General features: G+C 38.2%; 2 protein-coding genes across 3 annotated transcripts in view; one reads left to right on the top strand and one right to left on the bottom strand.

Annotated features, from left to right (window-relative positions):
- Positions 1-27,764, bottom strand: part of LOC139137307 (uncharacterized) — a 622,870-nt gene that overhangs the window by 477,513 nt on the left and 117,593 nt on the right. The window lies entirely within an intron of this gene.
- The window catches only part of LOC139137018 (nectin-3-like), a 69,866-nt gene that overhangs the window by 12,328 nt on the left and 29,774 nt on the right, over positions 1-27,764 (top strand). The window contains exon 2 of one of the 2 annotated variants that reach the window (XM_070704939.1): positions 24,870-25,421. In XM_070704939.1, the coding sequence (XP_070561040.1) occupies positions 24,870-25,421 (552 nt within the window). Of the gene's footprint in view, positions 1-24,692; positions 25,422-27,764 lie in introns of those variants that run through there. The other variant, XM_070704931.1, reaches the window with a different exon arrangement.

Below are 27,764 nucleotides of genomic sequence, written 5' to 3'. Positions count from 1 at the left end.
GCAGAACTGAATATTATAACCAGTTATTTAAGTGGAAATATTTCAAAAAAGTGTGGTTTTCGTTAATTGGGAAATTGTTTTCGTGCTGTTCAATTTATTCCGTCGTTTCTCGATCGAGATCAAACCTGCAGCGGAAGGCTGTAGTGAAGACATATAAAGTTGTCGACCTGTAGCCCTAACTCTGCAGTGCAGCGCTGTAGAATCCGATTTATTTCGAAAGTTGACTCGGACAACACTCACAACAGAACAGAGTTCCCATCAAGTAACAAAATTGAGATGTACCTACGGGCGATACGTGTCATAGCAAACATCAAAGTCCTTAACACGAAAACATTGACGACTGAGATGGCCACCGGCGGCGCGGCGGAGACCGGTGACGTACGGCAATGCCCACAACAACAAGCGTACACTCTGCAGTCATCGATCTGAATCTTTGGGCTCGCCAAGGTCGTAAACTGATGATATTTTAAAAGCCACAGCATCTCTAAGAATGATAACTACTGTTTCGATAGTGTCACTGTATTAACTTCTTAAATATAATTGTAAATATTCTAAATAACTCAAAATACTATGGCTATCCGTCGGTAGCACGGTACGGTGAAAGCTATGATGGCAGACTTGCCTTGGCATCGCTCCAGCGCCAGACAATGATTGACACGCGCACGTGACCGAATCCGGATGTCTGATTGGTGGAGATACCTTTCGCTGTAGCGAAATTTCAGCTTAATCGGATTTATGAATGAAAGTATACCTGTAAACATTTGCACATCTCCTGGGTGACGGGCCGCTTTACTCGTTAAATGAAAGTAATCCGCGTAAATAAAACACAAAATCGCGATAAAAATCATGCAATTTGTTAAAATAATTTTGGTCCATCCACATCAAAGAAAAATAAGAAGACTGTTCATGTGATAAATATATAATCCCATGGAATTTTTCTCTGTTTGACGTCATCGTATACTCGTGTTTTTCGCGGAGCCGCACAACTTCGCCTTCAGCTCGAAGTTGTACGGCTCCGCGAAAAACACTCGTATACGATGACGTCAAACAGAGAAAAATACCATGGGATTATATATAAATATATATATATATATATATATATATATATATATATATATATATATATATATATATATATATATATATATATATATTATATATATATATATATATATATATATATATATATATATATATATATATATATATATATATATATATATGTCTGTTTACGTATACGTACAGACACACACGCAGCGCACGCACGCACGCACGCACACGCACGCACACACACACACACATACATACATACATACATACATACATACATACATACATACATACATACATACATACATACATACATACATACATACATACATACATACATACATGCATGCATGCTACACACATACAACATACATACATACATACATACATATATACATACATACATACATACATACATACATACATACATACATACACACACATACCCTCACAGACCGATACTATTATACTGAAAGTAGCGGAAAATGAAAGAATGCAACAACGTTACACCAGTCTTATGAAAGACTATTATTTACTTAGAGCATCGATAAACAAAGTATTCAAGTTCAAGTTTATTACATTTATGGTTGTGTTTTATTACATTTATGGGTAATTTGTTTATTACATTTGTGGTTGCGAGTTATTACATTAGTGGTTGACTGTTTTATTACATTTGTGGTTGATTTTATTACAATTGTGGTTGATATTACATTTGTGGAGATTATTACATTTGTGGAGGTTACAAAGGAGTGATTTCATTCATTATTATAAACGCAAGTTTAGTAGCAACATGTGTGTAGCTGTGATGAAAGCTTAACTTCAGACTGTAAGTTCATGAAGAGGTCACGAAATTAGCAAATTGGACACTGAGTACAGCGTCTTATTGTTATCATATGGAGAGTTAAAGGGACAATAAAGGTTAATTATGGATGTTATTTTCTCGTAATATTGTGCACATTACGAATATTAAGCAGTTGACAGTTGCATCGAAGATGTTGTGTTTTTTTACAGACCACAGCGTCAACTCTGAATGTTGTTAGAACGAAAAACTATGCCAGATTTAGTAGTTTATGCAATAATGGTTCTAATGTGAAGTGCGATTATGGTAAAGGTTGTTAGGTTGGTTAAGATTAACGAAAATTGCATGTCATAAAAAGACCTTACGTCTACTTTGGTATATATGGAACATATCAGGCACTGACTGTGAGACCTTATGATGCGAGGGGAGTTTAGAAAGCGATGCCGACAACATGAATTGGCGATATTTTCAGCAGAATTAATATTCAGAGATTTCGTTGATGTGTATTTTTCAAAAGCGATACATATCGTTCATTGGCGTTGAACATTGAGATTCCTGCCCCAAACACCGCCCGGTAAGGAGCTGGTCTCCTCGTAGATGAAGCCACATTTTGATACTTTGTTACTGGAATGAGAAATATGAAGTTTGATCCAGATTATCTTTCGATACACTATTGTTTGCAAGCTTATTTTGTTTGTTTAATTTTCAGTACATAAACTTTTAATTTTTAAAATCATCTACAAAACCAGCGTTAGCGAATTTCATAGCCGAAAATGACACGGGATTCGTCGCAATTGTCGAATTCCAGATGGTATGCACGCTGATGGTTTTTACGCAACTTTGAATATCCAAGTTCATTTGCATAACTAGTTCTATATAAAAGCCCTAAGGAAAGCTCTAGGCCTTTGTATAAAAAGCCATGACCTTGTAATTGATTTCTATTACTTATAATACGCCACTTTCTTGCGTTATTAATAAAGCATTTTATAAACCAAATTCTTGTGTGTGTTTACCCCACTTGAATGTATCTTTCCGGCAGAATGATAGTTTTGATAGTGTGTGCTTGCTGTTTGATTTATTGTTTTGTACGAAATAACACGCATCTTCATGTTTAAATGTTTTAGATATACTGTTATTATTCTATTTAGTTGTAACAAAAAACAAACAAGCAGCGAACAAACCTTCAAAACTTGGCCCCTTAGGGAGCGTTCAGTTATTATGGCCGGGGTGGGGTGGGGGGTGGGGGCGGCAAAGTCTTCCTGCGCATCAGTCAAAATAAGTGAACCCCCTTACCCATTGCACCAAAAAATTGATAACCCCCTTTTAAGATGACAAAAATTTCATGACCTCCCCCCACATTGCTTGAGTAAAATTGCACACAGATACACCTCGGGGGCGGGGGGGGGGCAATAGAATAAAAAAAAAATTCAAATGACCATACTTACAAACTCACAAGGCGTTAATGTTTAAATAATAATTTGAAATTTGAAATTACTTCTCAAAGGGATTGGACAGAATTTACGGGTGGATCGCAGTATTTTTCCGCAAGCGTATGTGTAAAAAAGTTTGATATTTGGATTTAATTGATAGTCAGCTGTTGATAATGTTTATTCACTTTACATGGTAGTCAATGAGAAAACTATGTAATACTTTTTCAATACAAAACTATATATGCATTTATAGATATTTGATAATTGACATAAAATACTTAATTGGAATAGGGTTATTACAACTGGTATGTGGACAAAACATTTGACTTTAGAATTTCACCAAAAAAGTTCATCCACTATACATGGGAGTCTATGATAAAATTGTGAATATTTTTTTCCAATGAAAAACTTGCTATACTTGTGCATATACAGACGTTGAATAACTATAATAATTGTACTTGATTAGAATATGATGGTTAAAAGTGCATATTATGTGTACAAGAAATCTGATTTTGGAATTTCACTGAAAATGTCCCTCCACTATACATAGGAGTCTATGAGGAAACTATGAATATTTTTTTCCAGTTCAAAACTATCTAAATATGTGTATTTATGGAAGTTTGATAATTCATTTTAAAGTACTTAGTTAGACTAGGATGGTTAAAGTTTATATGTGTGCAAGAAATTTGATTTTGGAATTTCACCAAAATGTTGATTCACTATACATTGGAGTCTATGAGAAAACTATGAATTCTTTTTTGACCGAGTGGATTTGTCTGTGGCTACTCCGCAAGGCGACTAGGTAACGTAAGTTGTGAGTTTGAACCCGATTGAAACCCCCATAGTTTTTACAATGCCAGACTAAATTAATTTGTGCTTTCATAGGTGTTTGATAATTGATACAAATGTACTAGATTCAAATAGGGTATTTGACAGTTCTGATGTTAGCAACAATTATGATTTTGGACTTTCACCTAAAAGTGTAATTTCACTTTTCATGGTACTAGTAGTCTACAGGTAACTGTTAAATAATTTCCCTGACAAAACTTGTAATATCTCTAATAAGTAAGTAATAGGAATTGTTCATAGCCCTCAGTGAGCTCGATTTACAATAAGATAAGCCTCAGAGTTGCCTAGTCAAGATGTTCGTGTGACCACACAGTTTAGAATAGAACAATAAACTGTGATCCACATACACATAGTGAGATAAATTAGCAAAATTAGCCTAGCTCCTCTAGGCATTTAATTCAGGTTCTAATGTGATGTATAGCATAAAAGCCATGTACCATCCTTTGCAATAACAACAGTATCACACTAAATCTAGTACATAAGTTCATTCATCTCACTAAAACTAAAAATCACACCATTGGTGAAGTATTTTCGTTTATTGAACAAGCAGGCCTGTATTTCTAAGACATCAAGTAACTTTATAATTGAATTATAAAGTATACATCAGTAATGTTTTCAATACTTGCATCTTTTCTGTGACCTTCAAGTTTTCAGGAAATTGTTAAAAAAGTGACAATGCTTAATTTGCTCATTACTGGTGCTCTGTTTTTAGCACAATATTTTGCCAGTATAGAAAAAATTAAATTGTCTATCCTGCCAGGCTACTTTTATGTCTTGTCTATCTATATTAGAATATATCTATAACTTTGCGAATTGTGATATCTATGTCACATCTTTTTTCTACTTTCTTCTGCACTGTAAAAACAACTATGTCTTTGGCAATTTTTCTTAAAACTCAATGCTCCAAAATTGTTGCCCTCAGTCTACACAATCTCCCCAGTAAGAAAATAAATGTCGATAATTATAATTTCACAATATTTTTAAATTGTATAAATATTTTAATCCTTTCAGGCCTAAACCCCTATATATAGGGCTAGCTCTGGTAAGTTACCAGAAAGTCAGGCCTGAAAGGATTAAATAGTATTACAATGATAGTCAACATCTTATCAGTCTGAACAAGTATCTATAACTTGATTTCCAGTAATTTTGCTCCTGCTGTCTATCGGTCTACACAATTTCCCCCGGTAAGATAACAAATAACGATAATTTGACCAAAGTTTAAACTATATATAGATATCTAAAAGAGTACATGTATTACAGACACGGTCAACATCTTATCAACAGCTGAGTTAAAATGCCACAATTTATCTATTAGTTTTCTGGTTTATTTTTGTGTGAGACTGAAGAAACATTCTCTCCATTAGGCCAAAAAAAAAAAAAATTGTGTGTTTCCTGTAACATGCTCTTCAGAAATAGGGTAGGTAGGTAGGAATTTTTTTTGTAATTTTTTTTTCTCTGCAAAAAAGAAAATAGGAAAATTTTAATATCCTCGACAAGGGTCGAGGCATCGTCACTGTCAACACAAAAGATTACATACACAAATGCGAAAGACAATTACGCAACACTCAGTATTATACACAACTAGACAGTGACGACACTGAACAAACAATAAACAAAGTACACGAACTATTAAACAAAATGTACGAGAACAAACACATCGACCATGATACTTATAAGTATCTCGATCCAAAAAAACATAAAAATCCGTACCCCGCAGTGGTACTTATTGCCTAAAATTCACAAACCGCCGCCTGAAAACTCAACGTTTGCAGGGAGACCAATAATTAGTGGCTGCTCCAGTCCCACTAACAGAATTTCAGAATTCCTGGATTACTTCATAAAACCACTGGTCCAGCAACAACCGTCATATATAAAAGACACAACAAACTTCATACAAGAAATAGAAAAAACAAATGTCCCCCAACATGCATTTCTTGTAACACTCGACGTGGTGTCGATGTACACAAACACAATTCACGACGAAGCGATTCGGCTAGTCAGTGAAACATTAAACTCACAAACCTCGCTTCAAACAAATTACGGCATCAAAAAACCACCCACGGAAGACTTAATAGAAATGCTTTCACTAATTCTAAAACACAACAGTTTGAATTTAACAAGCAATATTTCCGCCAAACCGCGGCTGCAGCATGGGATCGAATGCCTCGCCAGAGATTGCAGACATTGCTTTCATGAACTTAAAAAGAAAATAATCGTAAACAACCACAACAACATTCACTTCTGGAAAAGATTCAGAGATGATGTCTTTGCAATCTTTCTGGGAACACAAACCGAACTTACTATCTTCATTCAAAAAATCAACACAATGCACCCAACGTTTAAGTTTTCATACGAAAACTCAACACAAGAAATTACATTCCTAGATGTAGTAGTTTCAAAGGTGCAAGATACCACAAAGAAAATATCCTCGACATCAAAACACATACTAAACCAACAGACTCATTCCAATTTCTACATAGAGAATCGTTTCACCCGACAGCAACATTTAATGGCTTTATCAAAGGTGAAATCCTTAGATACGCTCGCACTTGTAACATCAATGACGACTTTACTAAAAAAGTCGCTTTCTTTAAAAACAAACTACTCGACAGAGAATACAAAAACAATGAAATCACGAATATAACAGAAAAATAAACCACAAACATACAAAACAATAACAAAATCACGAAATAACAGAAAAAATAAACCACAGTATTCGTAATACACTAACAAACTGTACAAGTACACGTAAAGAAGCAACAAACAAACTCATCTTCAGTACAACATACATCCCTTACACAAAAACAAAAGATCTTAAGGGAAGTCTTTTGAAACATTGGGCTGAACAAGGACTCAAAACTAAGGAATCTATTCCAGAATCACAATCATTGCTTACAAGAGAAACAAAAACCTAAAAGACACACTAGTCAAAACAAAATTACAGAAGTAAAGAAACAAAAAACAAACAAACCAGACCACCAAACGGACTCACAACGAGACCCAAACATTGATATTCTCGACCGCGGAGTGACGTCAGTAGGTGAAACACATACGAGCGCGGTGAATGAGAGATCAGACGATACAGAAGAGCGAATGATACAGAAATTGTGTGGAAAAAAGCAGAACTAAAAGTTATGTCATTTATGTATATTGAAACTTTGAATATTGCTTTGGTGGTTGAAATATCCGAACTTCACCACGGCGCTGTGACGCAAAAATGACGTAAAAAACCGCAAGTACCCGGATGACCCGCGGTCGAGAATTTTTGCCTCGGTATTCGAAGAGCAAGACCACTAAAATACATTAAAATAAATTTTCACAAACACAAACTAAGGAAAGAATCTACATTGCGACTGATGAGAAACCACACTCGGGTTTCGAAACGCAAGCGTCAAAGGGCCACTCTATCAACTTTGTAACACCATAGGTCCGGCTGCGTCTCGCCATAAGCTTTCCCCACACAAACAATACATTACCGTAGGCCTACACACTAATCCAAACTTCCCTACAAATATCCGAGGCGAAACAAACATTTTCATTAACACAAACAATCGGATAAGAATGTAGGAACACATTTTTGAAACGAATCAAACACAAACTGACACTTTTTACATTTTTTCTTGAACGTGATCGCATTTCTCACATGTTACGGAAAACACGCTTGCACAAGCAGTCGCCATTTTGTTTAATGACGTCATGAAATCACGCGTGATTTAAAACTTTTCCCAGCCAATCTCGCGGGATTTGTTTTCAAGGTCCAAAAAAAAGTTTAGGGTCGGGGGGTTTGAACTAGGGGTAGGTCGGGTTACCGGAAACACACAATTTTTTTTTTGCCTTATCAATATCTCCACCATCATCAATTTCTGTCACTGTTACATTTCACTCTAAGTATGTGTACAAACAGAAACAGTATTTTTACTACCAACAGTGAACAAAGGTCTGACAGAAGGGTTACCTCCATTGACGCCAAACATTGCAACTTCATATATGAATGTACGTTTACCTGTACCAGTTTTATTTGAATACTGGATATGATCTCTGTCCTTTTTTTCAGCGATTTCTATTTGTCTACGCATTTCTCATGAGTTGTATTTATGGAAAATTTGTTAGTAATTATTAGTCCCCACGGACACCGTCCGGGGGGACGTATAGGTTTGGACATGTCCGTGCGTGCGTGCCTGCGTTTGTCCGTCCGTCCGTCCGTCCGTGCGTCCGTGCGTCCGTTCACGCGTATATCTCAGAGATGCCTGGAGCGATTTCATTCAAACTTAGTACAAGGATTACTTCATATATCATACAGTTGCACGTCAATTTGTTTTGTGATACGATCCAATATGGCCGCCAGGCGGCCATTTTATTATGATTTTTTCATATACAGAGCCATAACTCAGACATGTTTCAAACGATTTTATTCAAAGTTGGTACAAGGACTTTGACCAATGTCATAGATATGCATGTCAATTTGTTTTGTGATACGATCCAATATGGCCGCCAGGTGGCCATTTTGTTTCGATTTTTTCATGTACAGAGCCATAACTCAGACATATCTCAACCGATTTTATTCAAACTTGATACAAGGACATTGATCTATGTCATACATATTCACGTTGATTTGTTTTGTGATACAATTCAATATGGCCGCCAGGCGGCCATTTTATTTCGATTTTTTCATGTACAGAGCCATAACTCAGGCATGTTTCAAACGATTTTATTCAAAGTTGGTACAAGGACATTGACTAATGTCATAGATATGCACGTCAATTTGTTTTGTGATACGATCCAATATGGCCGCCAGGCGGCCATTTTGTTTAAATTTTTTTTATGTACAGAGCCATAATTCAGGCATATCTCAACTGATTTTATTCAAAGTTGGTACAAGGACATTGACCTATGTCATACATATGCACATTGATTTGTTTTGTGATACGATCCAATATGGCCGCCGTGTGGCCATTTTTTTACGATTTTCCATGTCCTAAACCATAACTCAGACATGTATCAAGCAAATTTATTCAAAGTTGGTACAAAGACATTGACTTATAGTATACATATGTACGTCGATTTGTTTCTCGATATGGTCCAATATGGCCACATGGTGGCAATTTTGTTATGGTTTTTTTCATGTCGAGAGCCATAACTCTGGCAAGTCTCAACTGATTTTATTCAAAGTTTGTACCTGGACATTGACTTATGTCATACATATACTTGTTGATATTTTAAACAGTAAGATCAAATATCGCTGCATGGCGGCGATTTTGTTACGATTTTCTCATGTACTGAGCCATAACTCGGACATGACGTGTTAGGATAGTATGAAAAAATGTTTTGCAACATCCTGTCAACTAATTCCCAGTTGACTCATTTAATGACCTTTAGGATAGTGGCCTACATTGGTTTTATGTTTCATCACCATGGAACTCATTCTTGGCCATTGAGTACCATCTGTATCAAAGTATTTTTATCACAGACCTAATGAAGACGACTCTATCCTCTCTGAGGACCTGTAATCAAAGTACCCATTAACAAGTGGGGACTGTGTCATCAACGATGACTTGTTTCATTTGACATTTTACCCATACTGATTTTTTTTGGCACAATCAAGATATGTACTATTTTTCTTTACAAGATCAATGAGACAACGTATTTGGTCTTCTGACCAATCAAGTCTTTCCTCAGAGGACTCATTACATTGCTTTCTGCTGTACTTGGCTGTGGCTTGCTTGGCATACAACTACATTTCTGTTGCTGTTGATCTTTACTATGTTGTGCTGTTTGCTGCTCATGTTCTACACTCCTGACACTCTTCTCCAATTAAGTGCTCTACTGGGCGGTACTTTGTTGCTGCTGTTGTGTTGTACTGTGCTGATGTGATGGCTGCTGAGGTGATGGTGAGGTTCCTGATGTAGACTGCTGTGACTTCTCAGCCGCTGGTACACTCTCTACATGCAGATATATTGGCTCTGTTACCGGCCCATCAGGATCTCCGTCTATTATGGTTTATAACAAGTTTGTATCTAGAAAAAATTATAGTAAAAGAAATGTAAAACCCATTAGGGAGTCGTCATTCTTTACGGCATGGAGGGTCGGACGAATCAGACGGTGGTCACTAAAAATTGAAAGAAGGGGTGTTGCTTAAAATGTGGAAAGAAAGAAGGGTGTTACTAAATTTTTTGTGCAAAATGAATTGAAAAGCCTCTCAGATTGCACCGTTTTACACATTAATTTCTCAAAGTTGTCGATGCGAGAGGGGGACACTCCCCTTTCGTGCTCTGCCCCTTGGGGTATTCCAACAGTTTTACTTAGTAACAATACAAATTGAAAATACCTCTCAGATTGCACCAGACTGCGCCGCTGCACACACCAATTTCTCAAAAGTTTCAATGCGAGAGAGGGGACACAACGTTATGTTAGTCTCTGATTGAGTAGTCGGACTGCAGAAGGAACACAGCTGAGTCGGGCACAGCTTCTCAAAACGCTGAGCCAATGCATGGGAAGAATCACTAGTAATCTTTACAGCTTAGCAACAGCTCTGACCTCATACAGTGCTTTCATGCTCTTATATTCTATACTGCACATTTTAGAACAGGTGTTAACAACTGTTTGCAATTTGTTCGAGCTTGAAACGGTCAGACCCTCATAGACACCCCCCTCTACTGTCTATGGACCCCTATACCAACTTAAAAAGGAAAAGGTTGTTACACTCTCAATGTAGCTAGAGTAGAATGTTTTCAGTATATTTGGATAGATATTTAGTGACCTCAGTTTGCATAGTAGGTACATTCTCTGTCTGCTTTTCTTGTCAATGAAATGTTCCTCAGAATTGTTTCTTTCAATGTTTTTTTCAGTGGTAGCCTATCGTTTTATGGCGGCCATAATGATATTAGAATTAAAAACAGAGAAAAAATTGAATCCACCCAAGTACGAGAAACATTTTATTGACCTTATTTATGAGAAAAGTTTAAATTGCAATAAAACAACTTTGCGAAAGTAGAGGTAACGATTCAAAAAACCCAACTAGCACTGTAGCTGCAGAAGTACAGCCTATAGTTTTTCCATTGCAACCAGAAAATCATCGGAAAAAACTGCGGACTGCAGTCCTGCATCCTCCTGTAGCATAGCACTAGCAGACAACAACAGGGACAAAGCTTCATAAATTTATATCATTACACACACACACACACACACAATAGACAAATATATATATATATATATATATATATACCAACTTCTATTGCTGTACTTAAATGAGGATAATGAAAGCTAAAAATTCATCTAATTACGAAATGAAAATCAACAAAACTTCTTTAAAAATATGACATTTTACGCGAAATACGCGTACACCATACGTCTTGTTGTCAACTTAACTCAGTGAATTACCATTATTGGCCATTTTGCTTCGTTTTAAGGATGGAAACTTTAAAAAACATAGCATTCGATAGTTACTTACTTTTCATAACTACTTCCAGCTTTGAAGCAGGTGTTACTAAAGTAACTTTTCGGCCTTCGTTGATCGCCTTAAAAGTTACTCTTTTGTCGTCTGAAATTTTCCTAGGGGAGCCCCCAAAAACTCGGGATACTCGAACGGAACCGATGTTATCTCGGTTCACCCGAAGGCGCCTCGAGGCGGATAATTGAACGCACCCATGGTTTGGGGGCATGGCATCATGTGTTATACAATCATGCATTCTTGAGCACAGCGCAGCCAACGGTAGAATTCGGCAAAGTTCACGAATGCAGTCGTACTTTCTGACCTCTTCACGATTTTACAGCTGTCGAAATTCGAACCCTAATGGGTGTTAGTCCGTGGGCTGGAGGGGCCCACCGTGCACCCCCCCCCCATAAACCTACTACATGGGTATTTTTTTGTTCTTTGGGATCTGCTGAACTAGAAAAAAGATGTTAACATTGGATATTTTGGGATGCACTACCTGTCTGCACTGGTTTTTGATTTGTATGTACCGCAAAAAATGGCGAAAAATGGGTAGGGGTAGGGGGTACTATATCCTCCCCTAAATTGAGTAAACTAGCATGAAATAGCACAAACCTTACATTTTTGGAAAGCTCAGACACTGTTCTTTCTGAGAAACACCAACTTTAGCAAAATTAATTTGTGTACATAGAATAGGACGACTTTAAAATGAATTTTTTTGACAATTTTGAAATTTTTTACCCAAAATACCATGTAACAATTGTGATTTACTTTTTATTAAGCAAAATTTTCACAACGTTTTGTGTTTAAATTATTTATTCCGACATATTAAACAAGAAAAAAGTGTTAACATCAGATATTTAACTATACACTACTTCTCTGGAGTCAATTTTGAATTGCGTGTATCTGTATGGGGCGTGCAAAAGCTAGGGGTAGGGGTACAACATTCTCTCCTTGATGAAGTAAACTGGCTTGAAATGCCATATACCTTATAGTTTTAGAAAGCTTAGATACTGGTCTTTCTAAAATGCATAAGTTTTAGTAAAAATTATGACGTCATAGAATTGGATAACTTTAAATCGATTTTTTCTGGTAATTCAGTATTTTTAACCGGAAGAAAATACGATAACTATTGTTTCCTCCCAATGAAGCAAATCAAACAGATTTATGGATGTTATTTACTAATTGCAATGTGCTGAAGAAGAAAATAAATGTCAAAATTGGGTATTTACAATGCATTATTGTCTCTACTCACTAAAATTGCAAGTTTTGCTACATTGGTATATCGTGAATGGGCATTTTATTGTTATGCAATGAACTAATGCACAGCCTTAAAAAGAAGACTTTAAAACGCGCACATATAGTCATATTGCCATTTTCTCCTTAAAGTAAATAGATTGTTGATGACTGTCTATTTTTATAATTTACTTTTTAAATATTTTTTTATAAAATAATTTTGATAAGACGTATTTGGAATATTGTCTATGCCTCCTTGTCTTACTTATACAGCAAGCATTAATAACAATCTATTAGGCCGGAGGCTAGAGGGGCGTCTAGGTGAACCTCCCCCCCAACCCCATAGGATAACAAACCTGTATTTTTCAGAAGCCTTGGGATCCCTAGAATAAGAAATAGGATTTTAACAGACAAAATATAGGGACTCAATAGCTGTTACGGCTATGTTTTTGAGGGTACCGCAAAATCACGATTTTGTGACCCACATGGATTTTTGTCAAACTGTCTTCATGTACGTCATCTGCTGAGCTTACTGTAAAACTTGACCTGGTCTATGGAGTATCATTAGAAAGGTGATTTATTCTTCTTGAAAATGGTATATAGCAATATGCAATATCTTCTATAGTTTTCATGAAATAGGGCCATAATTTACCCCATACCCAAAAGTTTATGTCGCAAATTACTGTCAAAACTAATCTAAATTCTACCAATTATTTACCTAGACATAATACAAAGGGCAATGCTGTGTATTAACTTTGTGTTATTTGCTACAGGTACATGTTAGAAACCTGAAATAAACTTTTGACAGAAAAAATATTGGGATCCTGTAGCTGTAACAGTCATATTTTGAAGGGTCCCGCAAAATCACAGTATTACTGAATCACATTCGTTTTTGTTAAACCTGTCTTCTGTAAGCTTCTGCTGAGCTTATTTTGAACGTAACGAGGCATATGCGGTATCATTAGAAAGTTAATTTACTTTTCTTAAAATGATATATTGCAATATGCAATATCTTCTATAGTTTTCATGAAATGAGACCAAAACTTACCCCATACCCCAAAGTTTTATGTTGAAAGTTACAGTCAAAACTAATCTCAAATTCTTCCAATTATTTTCCTAGACACTTAACAAAAGGCAATGCTTTGTATAAAACATATTTTATTTGGTACAGGGACATGTCAAATATATGAGTTAAACTTTTAACAGGCAAAATATTGGGATTAAATGACTGTTACTTGCATTTTTTGAAGGGTACCGTGAAGTCAGAGTATTACCGACTCGCATATGTTTTTGTTAAATGTGTCGTCTTGTAAGTCATCTGCTGAGCTTACTTTTTACCGTAGCCTAGCTTATGGGCTGCCATTGGAAAGACAATTTATTTGGCTTTAAAATGTTATATTGTATAATACAATATCTTCTATAGCTTTCATGAAATAGGACAAAACCTTACCCCATACCCCAAAGTTTTATGTCGCAAATTACTGTCAAAACTAATCTTAAATTCTACTAATTATTTACCTAGGCATTATACAAAAGGCAATGCTTTGTTTCAAATTTGTTTTATTTGATACAGGTACATGTTAGAAACTTGAAATAAACTTTTAAACATAAAATATCCGGATGCTGTAGCTGTAACAGTCATATTTTGAATGGTACTGCAAAATCACAGTATTGCCAAAATCGCATACATTTTCGTTAAACCTGCCTTCTTGTAAGTCACCTACTTAGCTTACTTTTTGACATAACATGGCAAGTTGGGCATCATTAGAAAGTTGATTTACTCTTCTTTAAAATAATATATTGCAATATGCAATATCTTTTATAGTTTTCATGAAATAGGACCACAACTTACCCCATACCCCAAAGTTTTATGTTCCAAATTATAGTCAAAACTAATCTCAAATTCTGCCAACTATTTACCAGGCCATAATACAAAGGGCGATGATTTGTATTAAATTTAGTTTATTGGCTACAGGTTCATGTTAGTAACTTGAAACGAACTTTTAACAGAAAAAATATTGTGATGCTGTAGTTGTAACAGAAATATTTTGAAGGGTACCACAAAATCACGGTATTGCCAACTCGCATACATTTTTGTTAAACCTGTCTTATTGTAAGTCTTCTGCTGAGCTTATTTTTAACATAAGTTGGCTATTGGGGTATCATTAAAAAGGAATTTTTTTCTTTGATATGACATATTGTAATATACAATATCTTCTTTAGTGTTCAGGAAATAAGACCCAAACTTACCCCATACCCTTAAGTTTATATTGCAAATTCCTGTCACTACTGATTTCAAATTCTACCAAACTTTTACCTAGACATATTACAAAAGACAATGATTTCTATGAAATGTTTTATTTGCTACAGAGACATGTCACAAATATGAGATAGACTTTTAACAGACAAAATATTGGGATTGAATGGTTGTTGCTGTCATGTTTTGAAGGGTACCGTAAAGTCACAGTCTTGCCCACTCGTATGTGTTTTTGTTAAATGTGTCATCTTGTAAGTCATCTGCTGAGCTTACTGTTTACTCTAACCTATCTTATGGGCTATCATTGGAAAGAAAATGTTTGCCTTAAAGCGGCCGACATATTGTAATATGCTATATCTTCAATAGTTTTCATGAAATAGGACCAAAACTTACCCCATATCCCAAATTCACAAACTGCAAAGTTTTAGAACAGATGTAGTTTGCAAATCAAACTTAAGGGCTGGGGTGATGAGTTTTTTGCTATTTCATTACAACTTAAGATGATAATGCACTTTATGATATGCTAAAAATAAGAGTGATAAAATCTTTGTAATGATACCCTACAATCTGGGTTATGGATAAAATAAAGGTTTGCAGATAAATTTCATGGAAACCTGTTTAATAAAATTTCACGGGTTTCAGCAACATATATCCTGCTATCCTTCAAACCATGATGCTAACAGCAATTAAATCCTAATAATTATCCTGTTAAGGGTATCTTTCATAGTTGGAAACGTCTCTGTAACAAATAAAATAGGTTTCATACAAAGTTTGTCTTTTTTATAGAATTTATCGAAATTAAATGCTAGTTTTGACAGTAATTTACAACATAAAACTTTGGGTTATGGGGTAAGGTTTGGACCTATTTCATGAAAGCTATAGAAGATATTTTAAATTACAATATGGCACTTTAAAGCCAAATAAATTCTTTCAAATGACAGCCCTAAGCTAGGTTACGGTAAAAAGTAAGCTCAGCAGATGACTTACAAGACGACACATTTAACAAAAACATATGCGAGTCGGTAATACTCTGACTTCACGGTACCCTTCAAAACATGCAAGTAACAGTCATTTAATCCCAATATTTTGCCTGTTAAAAGTTTAACTCATATATTTGACATGTCCCTGTACCAAATAAAATATGTTTTATACAAAGCATTGCCTTTTGTTAAGTGTCTAGGAAAATAATTGGAAGAATTTGAGATTAGTTTTGACTGTAACTTTCAACATAAAACTTTGGGGTATGGGGTAAGTTTTGGTCTCATTTCATGAAAACTATAGAAGATATTGCATATTGCAATATATCATTTTAAAGAAAAGTAAATTAACTTTTTAATGATACCACATATGCTTTGTTATGTTCAAAATAAGCTCAGCAGAAGACTTACAAGAAGACAGGTTTAACAAAAACGAATGTGATTCAGTAATACTGTGATTTTGCGGGACCCTTCAAAATATGACTGTTACAGCTACAGGATCCCAATATTTTTTCTGTTAAAAGTTTATTTCAGGTTTCTGACCGTCTGAATTTTTGTGTGATTTTGGTTTTTTTCAGGCATACGTAAACACGTCTATGGGGCATAGACGCCGAGCAGAATAGACTGATCACAAGTGACTGCGGTTATTACCATAATGGATGGTGTTCGAGCAAGAAGTTCGCGCGGTCACAGGATGAAATCAAACTACTCATATCCATCTGGAACGAAAATACCATCTGTATGATGGACAGCACGTCGAGGGAGAGGTAAGTTTATGAGGTCATTGCTGCCAGGGAGAAGGGACTCGAAAGAACCGCAGAGCAGTATCACAACAAAATCAAACGGTTGCCAACCCAATTCAAAACCATGCCCGACAACAACCTCGATCGGTTGATTGAAAACAAAAAGAGCGTAGACAGCAGGTGTCCGACGTTTGTGTCCGCCATTGCGAGCTAGCAATTGTTCTCTTGCCCAGTGAATACTGCTGAGGGCGCTTGACCTGAACTAAATTTATACCTTGTTAGGCGGGGTTACACGTGTATTTTTCTAAACATGAGGGGATCCAATAAGTCGCTCTGTAAATATTCCTTATCAGCAATCTAAGCGACCTCACGTTTACACACCAATTAATAAGGTATAAATTAATGCAAATAAACAACTTCACACTACAATTTCACGACACATATCTGTCCGATCAGTATCTGAAGCAGACTTCATCAACTTTGGTGCAGTTACTTCGGAGTAATATGTTTTATTACTCGACTTCATTAAATATGCAAATGAGCTGTTTATTAATTTGACAGTGCTTGATGCTGCTCAGCACAATCTATCAAATCAATACTTGTGGCAGATATCATCAAATTTTTTGTAGAAATTTATATCACTAATCATAAAAGTTCGTCAAATATGCAATGAGCTCACGTGTGTGAACACGGGAGCTAAGCCCATGAGTTGGAACGCAGCTGTTCTGTGGTGGTGACCCTGACCCAGCGCAATCGATATTTCACAGCACCACTGAGTATACAGGGAATCCAGGCTGCTAGTTAATAAATTATTATTACTATTGATAATTTTAATTAAAACATTAAAAATATGATTATTATTATCATTATCATCATCATCATCACTATCGTCATCATCGCCAAGTTTTGCTAACCCTCATACGTGAATGCTCTTCTCTATATACACATCTGCCCTAAATACACACCCAAGGAGTGCGACTTCGCTCCTTGCTCTGATTCATGGAAGTCAGTTTTACCCTCAGAAAAAGTCACCATATCAACATGTGAATGACAAACTTTCGGTCTTTGGCAAGCTGTCATTTCTCACATTGTCGCAATCTGAGCCATAATTTACCTGAAAATATTTGCAAAACCAGAAAATCGTAGTTTCCGCGATGCATTTCGCAATTGCCTGTAGGTATAATGCTTTGTCACCTCGTGTGAGTTGACATGTTATACGTGTGCAGGATGAGAAACAGAAAAAAAGACAATGAAGTAAAACTGATGAAGTAAACTAATTTTATTGACAGGTGAAACTTGGGAATATAACGATGTTGAAAGTAATATTGGTGACTTTCTACAATCAGACGAGAGTAATTATAGCCATATTAAAGGTAGTGATATAATCGAAATTTGTACTCCATTATCCATATTATGTGACAAACCAAAGCTTTTGTATAAGAAAGCGATAAAATATTAGTGTCAATTAGATATCTGAGTAATATGTTCACATGCACAATTTTCGTTAATTATATTTTTTTCAATTCGAGAGGGCCATAATAAATTATTCCACAACTGTAAATATTTGTTTCGGCCACTTCAGATAAATTTGATATTTGTTTCATTTCGAATAATTGAACTCAATGAGTATTGACACTGATCTAATGGAACATTGATGATAAATACTACACACAAAGCTTCCAAGATGACGGCTGAGAAAACTGGCCAACTCGACCTCGCCAGAGTTCCACACCAATGCCCATCGCTTCAGACTAAATTCACTTGTTACTGGACTAGAAATTGTCCGGATTATTCAGTATGTTGTGACCATTCGTTGAAAAACCGAGAGCACTCAGAATAGCCTGCTTCATGGTCAAAGCAATATGGCGTCTTTTGATAAATATTACCTTAAAATTACTTTGATACAAATCAAAGTTATGTTTAAATCTCGAGTTAGAAATTGACGGACAATTGCACAAATCAACTGTTCCTGTACTATAACTATCTGTTACTGTGTTGACTGCTTTACGTTGTAGTACCCAAACTTTTCCACCTATGGTTAAGGCAGATATGAGTGCAAGCGTATTTGTTACTTTTGTCATGGTAATGTGAAACTTGTCAGCTTATTTGATCCTACAAAGACTGAAAGTAACAACACACATTGTATGGTACCAGGTTCTCCTATATTAATGCAAATGCATAATGAATATGCAAAACAAACTGCTTGAATCAGGGAGAACACTGGAACCCTTCTAACCTACACTAAACTATAACAATAAAAAACTAAAATCCCCCAAATCTCAAGACACTTTATCATAGGAAGTAGGGCTAGAGGGTAGACTAGCCGCGAAATGCTGGATTGAACTTCGCCGCAAGGGAAAGGAGGGGTGCAGATATTTTCTTGTTTTGACTTAGTTATGTTACGATATTTGATTATCATGTTGTCGTTTTCTGAAACCGTTCGCTGACGAGAGCCGAGTTCGAGGCATGCTGCATGACCCTTCTCTAATTGGGGTGGTGGTGGGCGTAACTTATATAGCTTCGCACCTTTAATAAGGGAATCTCCAGTAATTACAAGGGGTGGGCCGGGGAACTTGGGGTAGGGTCACTGTTTAGAAAACAGTTCAAGGGGGAGGGTTTTATAAACTTATCTTGGGGGGAGGGTCACTTTTGACAGAAGCTGATTTTATGGCCAAAACTTTGATATTGTCCGTGTGATATTTCCTGAATAGGAAATCACCAACAAAATACGTTCGCATTATCCACAAATTTCACAAGCAAAGAAGATGCAGTGGTATCTTACATTAAACACCTTGAACAGTTGCGACTGTCCCTCCAAAAACACCAGCCCTCCCCTCTGTACTTTGTCCCTAACATAACAATTGAACCAATTGTTATGTAAATTAGCTGATACTGTTTCAGTTATTCCTGGAGAGAATAAATACCGCAGTGGTTGGGGGGGGGGGGTTCAAGTTTTAGAATGTCGGACAAGGGGGAGGGTCACATTTTAGACAGGAGGATAGGGGCGAGGCTAACATTTTACGTTACAGAGTTGCACGAAATTCCCCCGGCCCACCCACCCTGTAATTACTGAAGGCTCCCAAACTGAACATTGAACAAGCGTCACCAAGAACCCGGATCAAGGAAATAGCGTAAGGCTTCTGTATTGCCATTTCACTCATGTATGTTGCGCGGTGAGTATTTTGCTCTGTTGACAGTATCCAGGTATGTAAGGGTCCCAAATTCGACAAAGTGAGCGTCGAACTGAGCGTCGAAAATGACAAAGTGAGCGTCGAGTTGAGCGTTGGAAATGGCAAAGTGAGCGTCGAACTGAGCGTTGGAAACTGACAAAGTGAGTGTCAAACAGCGTTGAATACGAAGTAAGCGTCAAACTGGGCGGAAATATGCGAAATATGGCTTGCATGGGTGCTCAGTTAGCGCGTACTGGATAGTATACGATTTGCCAGTTGGCTAATAAAAACGTGTTTACGATGATGCGCGCAATATTGGTGTCATAATTACAGTTAATTACAGTTTACTCTTCGTCGTCAAAAAGAATAAGAGATAGGAGTCAAGGTCCTGCAGTCGACGGACCTCGATGGAGCAATGTCAATCACTATAGTGTGCATGTATGTGAGTTGACAAATGGTAGGCAGAGCGAGGTCAAATATACGTCATTCTCTATGGGTTGACCGAGACTGAAAATTTTTGAGCCAATCATAAGCTTACGCCTGAAGCCAAAAAAATTACTGTAACTTTCACATTTTCGGGTGAAAGATGTTCTTTCACATTGCTTTAATTCTGAAACATTTGTCATGATAGACATTGTTCGGCAATCGTGATGTCAAATGGATAGAAAATCACGGTCATCACATGCACAGAATCCCACGTCCAAAAAACGATCATCGCATAGAGTGTCACGTTCAGCAAACGATTTCCAGACAATGTGTTTATTCAGGCAACGTCTAAATTGACCTTACAACATCAAGAGTCTTTGGATAACAAGTCTGATTTATGTAGAATCATTATTGAACGTACGCGAACTGTACGTCAGTCAAGTTTAGCCACGCCGACAGGACTTCAAACAAATCAAGTTCACGGAATTTTCAGTGCTGCAGTGGGCTAAACCCTCTGAGCATAGGAAACCCAGAAGTCTGGTTGTTGTTGTTGTTTGTATAGTTGTTTATGTTTATTAGTCGTGTTGTTGTTGTTGACCAATACAATTCAACGAACATAACTGTTGTGTTGTTGTTAATGTTTCAAGCGTAACGTAGATGTCATAAGAAACGCTACAAGGACACTATCATTACTTGGCCCGATACAACTATCTGCTGACGCGTACACTCTCTTTCATACACTTAAACAGTGTATAATTATAAAAAATGACAGGAAAATTCATGAAAATTGGTAAAATGTCCCCAAAAAATTTTGTTGGGAAAAATCACCGTCATGGATATACAAAAAATGGTACCGGTGAGCGGCGTCGCTTGACAAAACGTCGGCATTTTATGGCGATCAGCGCAGAAATGATCTTTGAAATTTTACAGTGCAGAATAGTCCACAGACACATTCATTCAAAATCATCAAAATGCAGAGCGATTTTTATCTAGAGAAGCGTGGTCCGTAGCGGCACATACCCCGTCGCGGCTATGGTTATCGATGCGTGCAGAGCCGTAAACTACATCTATATGTCGGTCAATTTATATTTTTCTTGATTATTTCATAGTGGTCGCGCCAAACTAGATTTGCAATATCTCTATCACTCAGTTAAAAACTACAATGCTATCAACACAACACATGTGATAAACATAAATATTTCTAGTTTATTCCTTGCTTACATTCATCGTTCTGTTCGCTCAAAGATCAGAGAATACCCACCATACTGTATTCTTGAATGCAGAGCTTCGGACTTCAAAACAATTATACCAGCAGCGCATTTTATTGACACGAGCTTTATAGTAGAATGCTTTCTTTATTGAACGTGTTTATGAAGTGATGATAAACTTGATCGTAAACTTGCTCCAAGTCTGAAGGCGTATAAATATCAAAATTGCATAAATTTAAGGAACTTCGCCTACCCGGTTGTTCGCATGTCGGGTTGGTGATAGGCTGTTACGTAGTCGTGGGGTGAACGATGTGGCTAAAACGTCGCAACCCATCGTAGTAGTTAGCCAATTTTAACTGGTAATTTCAGTGCCTTCTTTATTGAGTACAAGGACATTCATGCTGCTATCAAATATAGATAAAAAATAGACGCGACAAATTGTCCCCAGACGCGATGTCGATATTTGCTGTCATGGAATAGCTCTACCGATGTAAGCTTATGACCAGAGTTTTACTTCCCGATCTCGCACAAACTGAACAAAATTTGGGTGTCGTAATTAACTTGAACTTTACATTTGATAAATCGTCAACTATTTTTTTGACATCGATTACACCTAAGACATGTTAGGGGGTGTTCATGAATTGCACCTTTTTGTTAGGTATTTAGTTTGCAATATTTTACAGACGGAAGTGAACATACGCAACAGTGACGACGTACCAGTTTATTTGACCTAGACGTACACACACTCTCTCTCTCTCTCTCTCTCTCTCTTTCTTCTCAAAAAAATACTGCAAACTGTAGCCGTTCATGCCATTTACCGCTGTGCCTGCGGTATTACCGCGATCGTTAGGAGTGGAAGAGGTGTGAATGTTTCACTTCCAGTCCGGGGTAAAATGACTTTCTCATAAATTCAGTCTCTGAGCAGCGGTAATCCTGGCGGTAAGCGAGGCTGAGGTATAAAAATGATAATTGTCATGGCCATGAAGCGAAATCTGTTCGGAAAGATTATCTACCGGAAAAAGGGCAACAGTAACAGGGAATGTCAACTCATACCAAATCATCAGGCGGGATTGACGACTCACGAAGTTCATTGGGTGCCGCCATAGTGAATGTATAACATCGACCTGGCGGGACGCGATCTCACAGCTGATGGCAAAATTAATTATACCACATCCTATCGTTGGAGGCGCCATCACGCTCAGTTTGACGCTCGCCACGCCGCCCTGGAAGATATCCCAGAATCCACCACTTCGCCTTCGCTTCAAAAATGACGGCCATCTAGCGATACCGCGGTAAAAACGCTAAATTTTCAAACTAATTTTAAGAGCCACTGTGTATTTTCTAATAAACTCATTTTCACGCCTACGACATTTTAGTGCCTGATGCACATGGCAGTGGTATTTTTTTACGAATTTTCATTAGTTCTACGCGTGAATTTTTTGATCGAAAAATTGATGCTTTGTAAAGTTTGGTCAAACATCAAATGTATTCACTTTTCCCCGGACGTTTTTTGATGAAAGTCATATGGTCAACCCGGTCAATGTAGTATCATTCGACTCTTAATGGTACGAAATGTGTCAAACTGTCATCCGACCCCTATCGACCCCTAGCGTTTTCACGTAATGGGGGCTTTCTTTCTGCCTACTTTTAGCGATTTTCTAAAATGTGGACGCCTTATGTAAACATAGCCAGGCCGTCAGGCCTGCAGTTGAGGACCGGGGCAGCAGGTCACCTCGACCCCTGTCCGTTTCGACCCAAGTAATTCACACCCTCTTGTCGTTGTTTGTGGTCAAATCAATCCCGGTGCCTTAGTCACTTCGACCTCAGTCAGTTTTCATGTTACATGTACCTGACAACGTTTTACTGAGTACATTATGCAACTTGTTTCTGTGAGAAAAACTGCTGGCTTCGCTACAACAATCCACGGGGCTGTGAACACTCTGATACTTGTGGGAGGCCTGGGGTACCCCGGCCCCATTGTCATTTACTGACTGGGGAACGTGTCTCACTGAAGTACGGATGGATAAGCATGTCATTTACTGATTTTGGAAATAAAGCATTCGTCATTATCGCAATTGCTTGCCATATGCGGCAAGATTGAATGAGCGAGGCCGGTCCGCTCGCCTTGGTGTCTTGACGCCAAATGAGCCTATTTCCGGTTTAGGCGTTGGGCTTACAGCAATGCATTATAGGATATCTTCCAGGGCGGCGTGGACGCTCGCTTTGACCAGTCCGGGTTATGTCCATAGAGAGGATAGTACGATTGACCAATCAGCGAACCTGCCGCCGCCAACGTCATGAATACTTAACCATGCAAACCTTGGCTCGTACATTGCAACGAGTTTGGAACTTTTCGGCTTGATTTCGCCCTTTATTTTTAGCACTGGGTAGTTTTTAGTTGTAGACGTTACGCACAATGTTCAGTGCGGCCGAGATGGTGACCGACACAAGTGGTTAGTACATTGAAAATTACTTATTTGGATGAATTTCCTGGCCGGGTACGGCTCCCAGAAATCAGCATTTGACCCTTGTAAATCTACAGTAAGTTATTTGTCGCCAAATATCGCCTATTCTTGGTACAATTTCAATTTAACCTTGCCATCTGCAGCATGCAGAATTTTTCAAGCTTTACAAAGATGGGTCAACTGTTTTAGTCGGTCATCGGAGCACGATGGAGCACGATTTTTTCGATCACCATGCGTTTCCCGGTACGATTGACCCTTCGCTCAGAAAAACGCGCGCCGGATCAATCGCCGAGAAGTTAACCAAAAGCTGGAAAAGAGAACGAAACGTCCAATAACTCTTTGTCGAATATGGTTAAGGGTAAAGAAACTCAGAAAACTATTCCTGAAGAAATCTTACAATTTTTAACACGGTAGAACGTCGCCAATCGACTGGAGCTAAGATACTTCCGGGTAGCCAACAGTCTCACTCGATCGGTGGATCTGACAGGTCATATCGCGATCTGAACAAAGTGAACCAACGTAACCTTTGACCCTTGTTACATATACAGTACGTGATTGGTTCTTGCCTTAATTTCATTACATATACGGTACGCCATTGGCTTTTCCCTACTATCCTCTATATGGACATAACCCGGACTGTTGACGCTCAGTTTAACATTTTCCACAAACTGCTCGATCGCTCGGTTTGACGCTCAGTTTGACGCTCAGTTTGTCATTTTCCACAAAGTGCTCGATCGAGCACTTTGACGCTCACTTTGTCAATTTTTGGGGTCTACATACCTCATTTTTGGGGTCTACATACTCCAGTATGGCAACACACCGAAGTTTACCTCGAACTCTTCAGCTACTCCTAGTATTGGGCGTTCTGAATTTCAGCGCCGTAGATGTGACTTCAATTATACGGTCCCCAACTTCTCAAACAAAAACATTCCGTTATGGAAGCAGTTACTCTTCGAGCGTCACTTTGTTTTGTATCGTTCTATCCACAGACCCAGGTGACTCTGAGACAATCTGGACAATTGAATGGGACAAGAACGGTGTACCAATTAGCAGGAATATGCTCGTTCTCGTCGGCCCGCTCACCTACTCTGACACAGCTCGATATACAATAGACTTTGGCAATGAAGGTGGAGGGTATCAAGAAACCAATCTGGAGATTGAGACATCTGCGGCCAATGCTGAATATGACTCTGGTAACTACAAGTGTCGGGTGACCTATCTTACCTCAACTATCCTGGAATCCCCTACAGCTCGCCTGGATGTCTTTGTAACGCCACAGTCAGGTTCTGTACTATGTTCAATCGGTGATGATTCCCAGGATGACGTTTTCGATGTAGTAAGCGGAAATCCGATTACATTGGTCTGCCGTTCAGATCCTACAGGTCTCTACCAAAAAGCTGATTTGAACGGGTAGGTAAAGTACCTGTCAAGGTAGTCAAATTTCCAAGTTTGACCACATCATACTTCCTAAATCTTTGTTCACATATGCGCCTGACACAGAGCTTTGACAGGGATGACACAGTTGACAAATTCCCGCATTTGATATCAGTGTCACAGTATATGTAAATATCTATGTTTTCTCTGATAATTCACTGCTTTACCAAGGCTTTATATGTACATATATCTAATTACATTTCCCTCTAAGCAAAGGGACATATCTTCAAACAATAAACACATAGGGCAAGGTGACCATATACGGCTGATATTACGCCCGCACAAACGTGAAATAAAGCTACGCATACAGCTCCCCTCTAAAGCAGGTAGTTTTCATCAATTACACCCCAGGAGGGAAATGTGGGCAAAGGTAGCCATAAGCCGCTGAAATTCGGCCCGGACACATGTGAAATAAAGCAACACATACAGCGCCCCCTCTAAAGCAGGTAGTTTTCATCAATTACACCCCAGGAGGGAAATATGGGCAAAGGTGGCCATAAGCCGCTGAAATTCGGCCGGGACAAATGTGAAATAAAGCAACACATACAGCTCCCCCTCTAAAGCAGGTAATTTTCATCAATTACACCCCAGGAGGGAAATATGGGCAAAGGTGGCCATAAGCCGCTGAAATTCGGCCGGGACAAATGTGAAATAAAGCAACGCATACAGCTCCCCCTCTAAAGCAGGTAATTTTCATCAATTACACCCCAGGAGAGAAATATGGGCAAAGGTGGCCATAAGCCGCTGAAATTCGGCCGGGACAAATGTGAAATAAAGCAACGCATACAGCTCCCCCTCTAAAGCAGGTAATTTTCATCAATTACACCCCAGGAGGGAAATATGGGCAAAGGTGGCCATAAGCCGCTGAAATTCGGCCGGGACAAATGTGAAATAAAGCAACACATACAGCTCCCCCTCTAAAGCAGGTAATTTTCATCAATTACACCCCAGGAGGGAAATATGGCAAAGGTGGCCATAAGCCGCTGAAATTCGGCCGGGACAAATGTGAAATAAAGCAACACATACAGCTCCCCCTCTAAAGCAGGTAATTTTCATCAATTACACCCCAGGAGAGAAATATGGGCAAAGGTGGCCATAAGCCGCTGTAAATTCGGCCGGGACAAATGTGAAATAAAGCAACACATACAGCTCCCCCTCTAAAGCAGGTAATTTTCATCAATTACACCCCAGGAGAGAAATATGGGCAAAGGTGGCCATAAGCCGCTGAAATTCGGCCGGGACAAATGTGAAATAAAGCAACGCATACAGCTCCCCTCTAAAGCAGGTAATTTCATCAATTACACCCCAGGAGGGAAATATGGGCAAAGGTGGCCATAAGCCGCTGAAATTCGGCCGGGACAAATGTGAAATAAAGCAACACATACAGCTCCCCCTCTAAAGCAGGTAATTTTCATCAATTACACCCCAGGAGGGAAATATGGGCAAAGGTGGCCATAAGCCGCTGAAATTCGGCCGGGACAAATGTGAAATAAAGCAACACATACAGCTTCCCCTCTAAAGCAGGTATTTTCATCAATTACACCCCAGGAGAGAAATATGGGCAAAGGTGGCCATAAGCCGCTGAAATTCGGCCGGGACACATGTGAAATAAAGCAACGCATACAGCTTCCCCTCTAAAGCAGGTAATTTTCATCAATTACACCCCAGGTGGAAATATGGGCAAAGGTGGCCATAAGCCGCTGAAATTCGGCCGGGACAAATGTGAAATAAAGCAACACATACAGCTCCCCCTCTAAAGCAGGTAATTTTCATCAATTACACCCCGGAGGGAAATATGGGCAAAGGTGGCCATAAGCCGCTGAAATTCGGCCGGGACAAATGTGAAATAAAGCAACACATACAGCTCCCCGTCTAAAGCAGGTAATTTTCATCAATTACACCCCAGGAGGGAAATATGGGCAAAGGTGGCCATAAGCCGCTGAAATTCGGCCAGGACAAATGTGAAATAAAGCAACACATACAGCACCCCCTCTAAAGCAGGTAATTTTCGTCAATTACACCCCAGGAGGGAAATATGGGCAAAGGTGGCCATAAGCCGCTGAAATTCGGCCAGGACAAATGTGAAATAAAGCAACACATACAGCTCCCCCTCTAAAGCAGGTAGTTTTCATCAATTTTAAATTTGGTTCACACAAATGTTAATGCAACACATACAACATCCCTCAAACAAAACGTACTTAATCTAACCTGCTGAATGACAACAATCAAAACCACTAATTAAAACACACTTTTACTACCAACTGCACACATACTTTGATAAAGCAAAACCA

Source organism: Ptychodera flava, chromosome 1 (genome assembly GCF_041260155.1).
Source record: "Ptychodera flava strain L36383 chromosome 1, AS_Pfla_20210202, whole genome shotgun sequence".
In the NCBI taxonomy this organism is placed as follows: Eukaryota; Metazoa; Hemichordata; class Enteropneusta; family Ptychoderidae; genus Ptychodera; species Ptychodera flava.
The sequence above is the reverse complement of the archived record's forward strand: the minus strand, read 5'-3'. Positions and strand labels throughout refer to the sequence as shown.